This window comes from Parambassis ranga, chromosome 2 (genome assembly GCF_900634625.1).
Source record: "Parambassis ranga chromosome 2, fParRan2.1, whole genome shotgun sequence".
In the NCBI taxonomy this organism is placed as follows: domain Eukaryota; kingdom Metazoa; phylum Chordata; class Actinopteri; family Ambassidae; genus Parambassis; species Parambassis ranga.
The window spans coordinates 33,805,364-33,819,240 of record NC_041023.1 but is presented as its reverse complement, the minus strand read 5'-3'; the positions used below and the strand labels follow the sequence as shown (position 1 = coordinate 33,819,240).

Below are 13,877 nucleotides of genomic sequence, written 5' to 3'. Positions count from 1 at the left end.
GTCTGAGTGTGTGTGTGTGTGCGCCTGATGCATGGAAGGCCTGCTGTGTTGTGAACTCGACCTCTCTGAAACACTGAGCTGCCGGTCAACAGTTGGTGTGTGACTCTTTTTACTGGAACTATTTATTTCTCATAACCATCAGAAGTAAATTTAAACTGTTTCATAAACCGTCTGCGCCGCAGTCATTGTTTGTGTGGCAAAAGAATCTACATGATATGTTATACAAGAGTCATTTTATTCCAAAACAATTGCAGAAAATAAGCAAATCACTGAGAATACACGTCCATTAATCACCTATCAAAAAAAATAACCAGGAGCATTTTTACAAAACGTTTGTGCAAATTTGACCTGGTCTTTAAAGGCTTAACACATTTACATACATTTACATTATGGAAGGCACAGCTGGCACAAGGTAAAAGTACAGTGCATTAAAAAAAATACTGGAAATTATACAAGTAAAGAGTTCCACAGCATGTAGTGCTCTGGCTAGCAGGTGCTCTGCTAGGAGTCAGTGTACGTCCTGTCTCATTTGGTCACATTTCTGGATCAAAGAAGAAGATCCAGATCTAGAGATTGTTTTAAAAAAACAAACTAATAATCCTGAGACCTGCAACACTGAGAATTGCATTTTTGATTTGGTCTATTAAATGAAGGCATAGTACAGGAAAACAGGCTTCCAAACTGGCCCTCGGAGCCTGTATCGTCTTATTGTGCAGTTATGGGCCGTATGATTAAATGTGGGTGATTTCTTTGACATTTTGAGAAAAACCTTTGCTTACTTGCAGAGATTTTTATCAAAGCGTGACACCTCTCTCATAACTGTGTGATAGAGATAGAGAGTAAGGCAACAAAATCCACTTAACAGCCCCTGTGAAGCTACATATGTAACACATCTCTAAATGTTTTAACTCCTACAAAAACAAAATTGTCAGCAGTGCATCATTTTTGTATTTCAGTTCATGCAGGTAGTTGGATTTTTATCTAAGGACAAAGCAAATTAGCTGCTTAGCATAAGCTAGCTGTCTCCTGCCTGGCTCCTGGCTTTGTTTTGTGGCTGCTGACTTTGACTCTTTGCAAAGAAAACTTTGTGCTAAATTTAACTGTATGGTAAGACAACAGAAATTAACTTAAAGATACTTTAGAGAAAGAGAATAGAGAATAGAATTCTTAAGATGTCAACCAGTCTGCATCATTGAAGTTGAGATCATGTGGGCTGGTTAGGACCTCTGGTCCAGATCCTGTGTGGTTCATCATTAGAGTTTATAATGATCGCTTTGGTGCCAGTCTGTCTTGATCTGGGACCTTTGGGTCAAGTTCATTGTTGGAGCTGAAGCTAGCATCAAGACTTGTGGGCGCTGGAGGAGAGAAGGAGAGGAGAGGGAGCGTCCACACTGGGTAAAGGGACAGGCAGGGGTCCATTCATCAGTGCGGGGAACTGCAGGACGACAGAATGAGACAGGTAAGTTTCATGAAATCTTTCTCTGCGTGGTGTTGTGATGAGGACATTGTTTATTATCTACTCTGAGGACTAAAAGTCTACATGCCTACAGCTTATTTGGGGTTTGTGTGGGGAGAGTTGTCATGAGTGGGAGGAGCTCTTAACTGACCAACTCTCTTTCCCCCCCTAGCCAACAGGAAGTTGCCCCCTTTTTCTAGTCCACGCCAGAGCGGAAACATCTGTGGCTTATTTTGAAACCCTGGCACACTGAATCACACACACACACACAGAGCTGTTTGAAAGCAAATGCAAAGGTAAACAACTACAGAGAGCCTGTTTATGTGAGGGAGGGATATGCTGAGGTGAAATATCAGAGAGAAAATTAGAGTATTATTTGGAGTGTGTTGATTGCCCATTAAAATTAAAAAACTGATGTTTTTATTACCTGGAAGAAGGGGGCGTGGCTCTGCAGCTGGGCGGGGCTCAGGGGTCCCACTGGACTAAGGCTGGACCAGAAATGGATATTGGAGAGCAGAGGGCTGGGAGCAAGCAGCAGACCAGACGGAGTCTGCACAGACAAAAACCCCAAATGAAATGTCAGGGAATAAATACACCAAGAAGGAGATGAGGGTGTTTATTCTGGCAAACCGCCCAGGGAGCTGTTCACAGTCAGCGGTGAAGCTGTCATGTCATTCAGTCTTACCCAGAGCAAAAAGCCATGTCTGATGTCTCTGTGCAGGTCAGGAAGCTCTGCTCATACACAATTCATGACTTCTAATTTCTGCCTCTGACACAGATTTACTTTCTACAGCAAAGTGAAGCGTTTCTAGAATGTTATATGTTATCCTACTTCTACTCAAAGGAAAGGGAAGCTGTTCAGGTGTGCTCAGGTCGGAGGGAAGTTAGAAGTGCTGACCACAAACTGGGGGCATTTCTCAAGTCTGGTGTCTCTCCACCTTCATTTCCTGTCGTCGTTCCTCAGCGGACTATCTGATTAAACAGACCTAAAAATGCTTTGATCAGCTCATTGCAACTATTGGTTACTGATTTGTTCTTATGTGTCCCTGCCACAGGATGCCACTCCAAAAACTAGCTGGATATGAAAGCCACTTTTCCTTTCCATCAGTGATGCACACACACAGCAGTGTCTGGTTATGAGCGTCAGCCGAATGCCTGAGTGTAGTCAGACTGTCCTGGTTTGGTCAGTGTGTTGTTGCCAGTGAATCAGGGGTTTCAGGAACATATGGCTTCACTTATAAACCTCCTCCCTCCCTTTTCTTTCCGCTCACCTCTTTCCATCTCCTCCCTGTCTGCCTGTCTTCATCTACAATCTTCTCTCTTTCTTCTACCTAGTGCTTTTGTGGTGTTAATGTGTGTGTAAGTACCTGTGCCGTGACGAAGGCTGGGGTCAGGGAGCCTGAAGGCCTTGCCGGGCTGTTGAGGTTGATGGAGACAAGGTCACTTCCTGTAAGGAGGAAGGAGGAAGCAGAAATGTCCAGTCCTTTGGGCTTCCTGCCTTTCTGAGGCATGCTATTGGTCAGCCCCCTTCTCTCTGGAGTTGTTGTGCTCTGTGACCTCTCCCTCACCCTCTGACCAGACGACAAGTTTAGAGGTTGAGCGCTATGCTCCTGATCATCAGTATCTATGCTCTGGCTCCGCCCCCTCACCAGTGTGTAGGTGGGGCTTTGAGGTGGAGAGGAGGAGCAAGAGGACAAGCGAGTCTGCCGAGGGGACAGCCTGGAGTTATCATTCGACGATGGGGGTGGGGTGGAGGGGACGGAGGAGTGGCCACGGTTGGTTACAAACCTAATGACGGAGGAGCCGTCATCATGGCGGTCGGATGCAGGCTCTGTCTTGATTGGCCGATTGTGTTCTAAAGAGTGGTTCAGGGAGCTGATAGTGAAGGAGGAGTACAGACCAGAGTGGAGGTACTGGTTTCTCTCACCCACGTCCTCGTCTTCAGGCTCAGGTTCCGATGTTGCTCCCCCACTTTCCTCACTACAACGACCCGACTCCACCACTGCAGGGTCCATCTTCAGAATCTCAGGGAAAGACACAAACTTGTAGACAAACTTTTGTCCAATCACCTTCTTGATAATGTTCTGCAGAAGGAAACAAAGATGACTCAGACACCTGGGACAGCATGTTAATGTACACTCATATTACTGTGCAGGTGCTCACTTTGTCATAGTAGTAGCGCAGCGCTCGGCTTAGCTTGTCATAATTCATGTTGGTCTTGTTCTTGCGAAGCCCCCACAGCTTGGCCACTTCCTCTGACTTGAGCAGCTTGAACTCTCCATCGTTGGACGTCCAACAGATGAGATGCTTGTGGCTTTGGTCGAGCAGCAGCTGCAGCAAGAACTGCCAGAGAGTGATGGAGCTCTCCATGATGGGATGGGGCACAGGCAGTGGATCTGCACAGGAGAAGCTTAGTTTATATTGACCTGTTGGTTTCTGCACAGTTCAGGAAGATGTGGCTTGCTCTGCTCTGTGGCTTGCTCTGCTCTGACAACTACTGATGCAGAGAATAAAAAATAAGGACCTGACACAGTGAAGCTGGTGGGATATGTGGTCCTCACTTGGAGGACTGTTAGGGTAAAGTAGCATTATTTCATGTTGTCAGCTCAGCGTTTGTTGTGGTAGACATGTCTGGCTGGTATGAATGTTATTTTTAAATCGTGTGTGTGGTTTCTCCTGCAAACAAAAAAGAATGCTAAAATGCTATGACTGTAGCATTCAAGGTGATAAATCTTTGGTCCCAGCTACATCAGTGTTACTGAGCTATTTGACCTGACAATGAAGACAAAAGCTGGACATAAATGGGTCTAAATAGGTTTGTGTCCAGTGTGAAAGGGTTTTTGAGAGAAAACCTGAAGTGCAGGAAAACAGGAAGAAAAAAGTAGAGTAGGTGGGTGGAGATGACAACAATAATTTACAGTCTTGATTGTTATCAAAGTCTGACAGCTTCTGTTACTTCACATTTGTATTTGTCTCATATTGTGTGTGTATGTATGAGTAAGAGAGAGAAAGAGGTCCAGACGCTGGTTGGTTTTGAGAAGTTTCCATGGTGATAAAGCAGGATGTGGTCAATGACCTTCTGCCAAGACAAGCAAAGGTCTAACCGACATGTTTACCTGGAAACCTCTGACTGTCTGCAGAGTGTCTGTCTGCCAGTTTCACTTCATTTACAGGGTGCCACTGTAGCACATAGTATACATACTCTGACTATAAAAAGATTTACATTTTACCCATGACAGTAGAACAGTTGTATCAGATATCACCGTAGTAACCACATCTGCCTCCAACATCACTACTAACAGTACACAGGAAACCAACCAGCAGAAAGTGCATGTGGCGAAAAACAATGACCCATCATCACAAACACACACACACAACCATGTTCTCACTTCCTATTTCCTGTGTGTGTGTGTGTGAAGTGATGGAAGAACTGTCGTGATGTCTGTCTGTCTATCTAAACGAGGACTTCCTGTCATTCAGCTTCAGGGGCGTCAATCCCGTTGAAACGCCTTCCCTCTACAGGACTTCCTGTCACTGGTCACCACCGGTAACACACACGCAACATATGGAGAACAGATCTATGTCCTGATGTCAGATTGTTTGATTTATATGTTTTATATATTTATCTATGAGTAAAACAAAGCAACAGGAAATGCTGAATTGTAAAATTTCATGATTAAAGTAGTTCAGTCAAGTGGTCTTTTAGAATTTCTTACTTTGTGAGATTATACAAAATGTCCATTTTATTTATATAGCACATATATAAAGCCAAGGCCTACCAAGGTGCTTTACAGTAAAACACAAAAAAAGAATAAAAACACACCAATACAATAAAAACAAAGGTACAACATAAAAACCTCCAACAGAGGTGCCTGTGCAAGGTTAGAAAAAGTCAAGTCTCAAATTTCCATTCAGTTTTAAACCTTACACCTAAACTGTGCCATCTCAAAAGTCAGCAGCAATAAAGTGAACCATGACACTCCGTGTAACCGTTTTTCCCCTGAACAGGTTATTTCTTATTTTTGGAAGTGTGTGTGTGTAGGGGGAGAAGAAGCAGGGGTTCTGCTGGAACTGAAATGGTTCTTTGTTTTGCACCAGTGACTCATTTTCAAGATGTTGTCTGCTGCCAGCTTCAATCCGGAAGCGCATGGCAATTAGTCTGTGAGGTCCAGACAAACCAGAAAGTCTACTACTAGATTTTTAAAGGAGCCACGGCAAATTCCTTTTCACGGCAGCTGCTACATTAACCACTTTTTAACCTTCTTTTTTTCCAAATATATACCCCCCAAAGCGAATTATTATTGATTTAAGAGGTAATCCAAAGCGGCGCGTCTTTAACGCCTTTTACGCACAGCTTTACCTCGTTTTACGCACAGGTTTAACAGTTAACGCGCGGGCTGTTCTGTGCTTTCTCAGTTGATACTGAATATCTGACTGTTACAGGATTTTACAGACCAACAGGTAATATACGTCTACGTATTTTTTGCATTACGCACGGGTGCGCACATACACAACTTCATGAAGTTGTAGATACAAACATGGCACATACCCAGCAGTGGACGGCCGCTGCTCCTCTGTCTGTCTGCCTGCCCGTGTGTGTTTGTGTCTTAAAGTCGTGCGTGTGTGTTGTGTCGGGGCTCCATGCTGCTGCTGCTGCTGCCCCGCTGTCTGAAAGCGGATCCGCAGCTTTTCTCGCTCCTGCCTCAGAGCAGGAAGTCAGGACGCGCAGACGGAGAACGGGCGCACTTCCTCTGGCGCAGTATTCCCGTCTGTGTAAACACCTTTCTCTCTCTCTCCTCTCTCTTTCCCTTACTTTATTCCCATAAACACGCCCCTTCCTTTAAAACTGTGGCACATACAGACAACAGGACCACAGAAGCCACGCGCCGTACACACAACACACTTTCTCTACACACACCTTCTTAACTCAATAGCCTACCGACAAAAAACATGTCCAACCCCTTCTCTCTTACACACACACTCACACACACATACACAATTATTGTGATTCTGACCACAGTCAGCAGCACTGAGCCAACTGACAACTGACGTCACCTTCTTCCTGCTCACCGGGAGGGGTTCCTGTTCCTACACACACACACACACACACACGCACGCACACTAGGTCAAGTTCGGGACTTTCGGTAACTTGAAAATGTTGCCCAACCCTGGATTCTCTTTGATGCATGTTGTTACTAAGTATTTGTTTCAAAATTCTAACATTTAGTTGTGCAGAAAGGGGCGCACATGCAAATGCAAATGTCCATGTCAATAAAAAACCCACCTTAGACAGGATAGTTAAGACATTATGGGATACATAGCAATGGGTGTAAAATGGATAAAATGAATCATCAAGACAAACACGGAGAAACACAACCAGCAATTATTTGTATTTTTCAGGTCTTGTCTTTAGCAAATTACTCTGCTTTCCCTATTGACAAGATGAAACTAGGCTTTTCCTGGACATTGCTTTAAGCAGAGTGAGACTTCTTCATGTTTTTTATTATCTTTGGTTGGACTTCCGGATTGTCCCGTTTGCCCCGCCCACATCTTTGAAACGTCAACAGCGGCAAACTTCGGGCTCCCCTAACAGGAAAATGACCACCGATGCCGCCGATCCACAATGGAGGAAAGTTCATTCCGTTACAGGAGTGATACCGCGGTCCAGGCACGGACATCGTGCAGCTGCAGTTCGGGAATTGATCATTGTTTTCGGTGGTGGTAACGAAGGGATAGCGGAGGACCTTCATGTATACAATACCGGTAAGCTAGCGTTAGCTGTATGCTAGCTAGCAGGTTAGCAGCTAATGTTTTTAGCATGCTCAAGAGGGAAAGTGCACACACACGAGCGACATGTCTGCCTGTGTTCTTGTTTTGTTACAGTATTTGTTACACGGTTGTTTGCTTGCAGTTGTTAAATATCCGATAGGTCCAGTTGAATTGTGTTATTTTATCTGGTTAGCTTAAACAACCAACCTCCGATAAATGTTGTGTTCAATACTGAAACTTAAAGACAAAAAAGCAGAATCCTGTCATTGTATTGTAAAAAAAAAAAAAAAAAAAACAACAGATGCTGTAAACAAACAGTGCAGCTGTGAAGTACTATCATCTAAATATAACAAAAAGAAAAGCACAGCTGCAATAAGTGTGAACTGGACCTTGCATTGTTGCAGCAATCACACAACTCTCCGCATGTCTGTTCCTTCCTTTGATTCTGCAGTACATGATGACTGTTACTGTTTGTACATTGGTGTCTGCACTGCCCTCTGTATGTTTGGATATTGTTTGGCTGCGCTTGTAATTGCACTTTGCCACCATTGCTGTGCAGTGTTTGATGCTCTAACAACATTGTTATTTGTTATGACAATGTCAAGAGAGTAAAGATCCTCTGACATTTCAAATGACATGCATTTAGAATCTTTAAGCCACTTTTCAGCATTGTGTTTTGTAGCTAACAACTTCTTATTCTTCCAGTCTCAAGACAATGGTTTCTCCCTGCTGTGAGGGGTGACATCCCACCAGGCTGTGCTGCTCATGGCTTTGTCTGTGAAGGCACACGAATACTAGTCTTTGGAGGCATGGTTGAGTATGGGAAATACACTAATAGCCTCTATGAACTTCAGGTAAAGGAATCACATTTCTTAAGCTGGGATATGTGCTACGATGGAGCACCTTTTAAGCCTCTGTCTCTTTGTCCTCAGGCTAGTCGCTGGCTGTGGAAGAAGCTAAAGCCAAGAGCACCCAGAAATGGCTCACCACCGTGTCCCCGGCTTGGACACAGCCTCACTCTTGTGGGTAATAAGTGTTACCTGTTTGGAGGACTGGCCAATGATAGTGAGGACCCTAATGGAAACGTACCAAGGTGCTGTACAAGTAGCTCTTTGTATTTGAGGAGACCTAATTGTATGTTTTCAGAGTGATACTGTGTATGGCAAAATAAGATGACTAGTCTGTCTGTGGATTTCTCTTACTCTCGCTCCTTGCTTCATTTTCACCTTTCATTGAGTATCTAACCTCTAGGCATTACCTGGTTTAATACGTTTTTCTAATTTAGGTATCTGGGAGACTTTTATGAGCTGGAGCTGCAGTCAGTATCTGGGGCAAGAGGCTGGAACATCCCTGAGACAAAGGGTAGTGGTCCCTCTGCACGTGAGTCCCACACTTCAGTTGCCTACACAGGCCTTGGTTCCCCAAAGCTTTACATCTTTGGAGGGATGCAAGGGTGCCGACTAGATGACCTCTGGCAACTTGATCTTGGTATGACTTGTCTTTTTTTTTTTTTTTACAAATCTGTAAGTCTCAAATGCCGTTTTGTCTTTGATGTAATTCTGTGGTTAGCTTGTTTGCACTGTGAAGCAACAGTTTGTCCTTCTCTATCAGACACGATGGTCTGGTCTATGCCTGAAACAAGGGGCTCCACACCGCTTCCCAGAAGCCTTCATTCTGCCACACTCATTGGAAACAGGTAAAGTTTGTTTAATATTGCAACCATGGTTGTTAGGATAGAAGTATCGTTTTTTCCCGACTTTGACATTGTGTCTGTCTGTATGCAGAATGTATGTTTTTGGTGGCTGGATTCCTATTGCAGAGTCCGACAAACACATGGATTTAGGTACCGAATGGATCTGCACTAACTCATTAAATGCACTTAACTTAGGTCAGTACTGCTCTCAAAACTGCCTATTTTTATTCTACCCATGGCTTCACTCCATCTTTCACAGAGGTTTGCATGACCACTGTTGCTTGGTTTTCCTGTCATAGACACTATGTGCTGGCAGAATCTTGGCCCAGAGCAGCAGGATGAGCTTGAGTCACAGCTGCAGACCCAGGGACCACAAAGTGAGGACCCATACGCCAGCAGGCCCAGAGCCAGGGCTGGCCACTGTGCCACTGCTGTTGGATCCAGGCTTTACATTTGGAGCGGCCGGGACGGATACCGCAAGAGCTGGAACTACCAAGTCTGCTGCAAGGACCTCTGGTACTTGGAGACAGGTGAGGAGGAGTCAGACAATGAGGGTCAGAGCTAAAGAAATAAATACGGACCCTCAGTAAAACACTCTCCGTTCTGCCTTTAGATCGACCAGCTACCCCAGAGGCAGTGTTGCTCATCAAATCCACAGTCAGCATGCTACATGTGGCGTGGCGCCCCCTGGCCGCAGCAGACTGCTACATCCTTCAGATCCAGCCTGTTTGTCCTCCCAGCACTCCAGCTGGTGATTCACCAGTCAAACCTGTCGATACAGCAGCAACAGATGGACAAAATGGAAAGGATAAACAACCTGCCGGTAAGGACGGTTTGGAGCTTTAATGTTGAACATACAAGGAATACTTAGGTAAAAATGTGTTTGACTTTTCTCAGCTGTCCAGTCCCTTCAAAGTCAAAATGAAGGGGCCACAAATAGAGAAGAGAAAACGTCAGCACAGGTAGGTGTGTCCATATAACCTGTATTTGTTTTTTTGGGCCGATGTAAATTTTAGGGATTCAAAAAAATCTGATCAATTGACCACTATACTTAAAACATATCATTTATCTATAACTGGTCGCTTACTTTGCCATGAGGATCAGGGTTATGTTATTCTCATTAACTTTACAGCAATGCATACACAGACTAATCAGCAACATGGAGAAATAAATAAAAAAGAATCAAAAATTCTGTTTTAGGTGATCTGCAGAGAGGATATGATGGGGAAATTTAGTATGGCTCATTTGGAACAACAGATTGCTTTATATTTAGGGTTAAAACAAGATTGTATCACACAGATGTAAAAAACAAAGTTTCGTGCTGTGTTAATTTTCTCCTTGAATTTCAGGATGCTTCAGGTCGGCAGGACACCTCAAGTGACTCAACATTAGCTCAAGCGGAGAAAAGGAGGGGCATGGAAGCCGAGTCTGAGCCTAAACTCAGCAGTGAGTCTTGTTGTCAGTTGAATGGCAGTTTTCCCAGGTTGATTTTATTGAATTGAACTAACAATAGTTACGTCTAACTCTATATTTTCAGTTTTGATCAACTGACATTTTCTTTGTGTCTTTGTGTAGGTGTTGGGCAGCAGACACTAGCAATAGATGTCAGCAGCTCCACTCAGCACCAGAATGGTAATGATAATGCTTCAGCTCAAAAGCCACTGATAAACACACATACACGAAGGAGAAAAGTGAATTTCTTTGCTTTTTTTTTTTAAATAGACAAACAACCTGTTTCAGCAGACAAGAAAACAGATGTGTATGCCAACCCGGCTCAGGTCAGACCTATGTCTGAACACCCAAGTATTTGCTCAGCTTTATTTAAAGTTGAGACTAAACTGTCACTTTCATGCTTAGCAGAATCCAGAAGATGCAGTGTGGTTTGATGCTGGTGTGTTTAAAACACTCTTCTCTGAGGTCAGCCATTACTTTCTGCCTGCTGATGGAGACCAGGTGACATCGGCAGTCAGCAGCCGCACCCAAAGTACTAAAGAGGTCAAACCTGATACTGATATTCTTTATATTATACTCTTATATATCTTACTACCTTATACAAATTTGAACACACGTCACACTTACAGCACAAGTACTCGCTGTCTCAGACTCACACGTCTGTCCATCCTTTTTATTTCCATTAGGCCTCCCTCCATAGAAAGCTGCCTGGGTCTCAGGACTACCAGGGCAGGGAGAAGCAGGAGCTGACTCCAGGTCAGACCTACAGGTTCAGAGTGGCAGGCATCAACTGTTTTGGCCAGGGAGACTTCAGCCCAGTCAGCGAGTTTAAGACATGCCAACCCGGCTTCCCTGGAGCTCCCTCTGCTGTCAAAATTAGCAAGGTGCAACAAAGCAGTGAAATCTGATTGTCTGGGGATGACGGGGAACATGTTCAATGTGTCTTCATTTAATGTTCATTGTAGGGTAGTGATTCAGTTCACATCACATGGGAGGCCCCAGCGTCTCCATCAGGCCGGATCCTGGAATATTCTATGTACATGGCGGTGAAGAAGAACCGGTCCAGCAGCTCAGAGCGGCCGGGTCAGATGGCCTTCATCCGGATCTACCGTGGCACAAAGACATCCTGTTCAGTCAGCTCCACACATCTGGACAATGCACACATCGACAGCTCTGCCTCCAACCGGCCAGCCGTTGTCTTCCGCATTGCAGCTAAGAACGAGCAGGGGTACGGGCCAGCGACACAAATCCGCTGGATTCAAGGTAGAGGAGTGGTTTTCGTACTCTTCCACTCATAATGAAATGGAGCTGACTTCTCTCTGTGTTTTCAGATCTCAGTAAACTCCGACCATCTGCATCCAAAGCAGGCAGCAGTGCAGACGGCAACCAGGATGCTGCCGACAGGTAACTACACTTTTTTTTTTAACTCTATAACGGGAAACTAATGTGATCATCATATTAAATCATTTTCATGTTTTCTTGCAGCTCCGGCTGAAAATATTTGGACAGTGAATCTGGAAGACAAAGACTCAGGAACATGGCGCTGTTTGCCACAAGTTGTACATTTCCTATATATATTTGTTGATTTATATTTTATGTATTTAATTAATACTTTGTAAATAGGTCCACCTTTTCAAAAAGATGTTTAAACCACTCAGCTATTTTAGTTGATAAATGTTTTAACCATATGTAATATGATGTAGACTATACTAACAAAGTAGGTATCTCAGATTTTTTAAAGGTTGAATATGCCTTCACCTCCCACTAGATTATGAAAAATGATGTTTTGTTATGGTACTGTGAGGCTATGAAGGTTAATCTATACAGCTGTTCTCAAGAGACATGTTGTTTATGTCTTTTGTTACTGTACACAGGGGGCATTTACTGTTTTTTTTTATTTTGTTTTGTAATTTGTTTTTCTCAAAAAGCAGTAACATCAGTTCACTTATCTGTTAAAGGTCACAAGTCATTAATTCAGAATTATTTCTAGCTATAACAGAATACTACATAAGTATGAGGCGCATATACGTACAGTCCATAATGTCATCCGTTGATTGTGCACTCAACTATAAAAGAAAATATTACCATTGAAATGAATGCATGTTTATAGTCTGTATTTTTTTGTAAACATAAAGTTTTCATTCTGCTTCTTTTTATAACAGTTGTCAAACTGCACTGAAATTGTGATGACAATCATTTGTGACAGTATTTCTGGTTATCATTGGACTTCACTGTTAAACTGTCAGGATTCAGGGCAGCACACTGCACAATACTGAACATATGTAGAAACAGTCTCTGTAATGCATCAACATGAGAGCATGTTGTGCACCAACAAATTAACACTTAATATTAAAGTGTTCACTGAATTAACCTTTTACTAAGGTTTCATTTGAATGTATCCGCCAGAGAAAGCAGAGAGGTGTAGCAGCATGTTTAAACTAAAGGAAGCACGCTTCAAGAGAAAACAGCAAAGAAAGAAGCAGAGGACAAAACAGGAGACAGAGGCCAAATCCAGCCCGCAGTAACCTTCTATCCGGCCCGCACCACGATGTCCAAAACTTTTTTGTAAATGTAAGATTTAAATTTTTCATATAAATTTAAACTATCCACAACATTCCGCTGAATAACACCACAGTGTGTATGAACAAAAATGATTTATTTTGTGCAGCAAAAATAACGGCTTCCATTATTTTCAAAGGTCAAAGGTATATCCTTGACCTTTGACCTTTCAAAATAACAGCAAAGATCAAAGGTAGGCGCTGGACTCGGGCTATTGTTGGTGCGAGAGCGCAGCTCAGAACTTAACTAATTGTTGTATGACTCTGAGCAATAAAGGTGTTTGAACAGTTTCAAAGATGGACACAGCAGGATATTTTGGGGAGTTCCGTGGGAACGAACCTGCCTAAAGTGCACAGCAAAAGGCGTCCTAAAGGAAAATAATCTCAAGCGTGATTACTGGACTAAACGCGGAGAACAGAAGGATCAGAGAGGGAGAACAGGAAACACAGCTGCAGAGGAGGTTAACATCTTAGCAACATATTTCTTCATACAGTCAGATTCGTGGTAAGTACCAACAGTAGTGAGTGATAAGTGCAACTTCATTGCGTTTATTCAAAGAGAGAGAGAGAGTCGTGCGCATTTACGCACATGCCGTGTGTGTGTGTGCGTATTGGGGCAAACTCCACTCTGCGTGATAGAGAGACCAGAGAAGTGTAAACCCAGGGACTGTAGAGACGGTAGAGCTCTTGGTGACTTTAATTGATGTTAGACTCAACTTAAAGAAAACGCTGAGAGGAAGCTATTGTCTACTTAAAGTTACAGTAGATGGTATTATTTAGCTGATGATCTGTTGTTTGCCATATCTGCGATGGACATGAGGAGAAGGGTTACAGGCTGGAATTAGATCTGATTCCAAAATCGCGTTTTTTTCTGTGTAAAATAGGTATTTAACAACCTGTTAAAATCCACCAGAATGCAGGAAATGGCCTCTAGTAAATTAAAAATATC

General features: G+C 43.4%; 2 protein-coding genes across 6 annotated transcripts; one reads left to right on the top strand and one right to left on the bottom strand.

The window, feature by feature from the left end:
• Positions 1-218: 218 nt before the first annotated feature.
• Positions 219-6,453, bottom strand: elk3 (ETS transcription factor ELK3). Of its 2 annotated transcripts, XM_028431419.1 has the most exons (5): positions 6,006-6,451; positions 3,620-3,852; positions 2,824-3,540; positions 1,884-2,006; positions 219-1,435 (listed from the first exon to the last, which is right to left on the bottom strand). In XM_028431419.1, exons 2-5 carry the CDS (start codon positions 3,824-3,826, stop codon positions 1,340-1,342), a joined length of 1,143 nt encoding a protein of 380 aa, XP_028287220.1. In that variant the 5' UTR covers positions 3,827-3,852; positions 6,006-6,451; the 3' UTR covers positions 219-1,339. The 2 variants fall into 2 exon arrangements, with proteins under 2 accessions (XP_028287220.1, XP_028287229.1); XM_028431428.1 differs by lacking the exon at positions 1,884-2,006 and having other exon boundaries at positions 6,006-6,453.
• Positions 5,812-12,401, top strand: hcfc2 (host cell factor C2). 4 transcript variants are annotated; one of them, XM_028431407.1, is made up of 17 exons: positions 5,812-5,917; positions 7,931-8,079; positions 8,158-8,318; positions 8,511-8,713; positions 8,837-8,921; positions 9,010-9,113; positions 9,218-9,448; positions 9,532-9,741; positions 9,816-9,880; positions 10,268-10,364; positions 10,494-10,550; positions 10,641-10,696; positions 10,776-10,913; positions 11,057-11,254; positions 11,336-11,633; positions 11,702-11,774; positions 11,856-12,401. In XM_028431407.1, exons 2-17 carry the CDS (start codon positions 8,035-8,037, stop codon positions 11,863-11,865), a joined length of 2,031 nt encoding a protein of 676 aa, XP_028287208.1. In that variant the 5' UTR covers positions 5,812-5,917; positions 7,931-8,034; the 3' UTR covers positions 11,866-12,401. The 4 variants fall into 4 exon arrangements, 3 of the variants coding, with proteins under 3 accessions (XP_028287208.1, XP_028287197.1, XP_028287188.1); XR_003672245.1 differs by lacking the exon at positions 5,812-5,917 and adding an exon at positions 7,026-7,219 and having other exon boundaries at positions 11,336-11,598; XM_028431396.1 differs by lacking the exon at positions 5,812-5,917 and adding an exon at positions 7,026-7,219 and having other exon boundaries at positions 10,779-10,913.
• Positions 12,402-13,877: the final 1,476 nt, after the last annotated feature.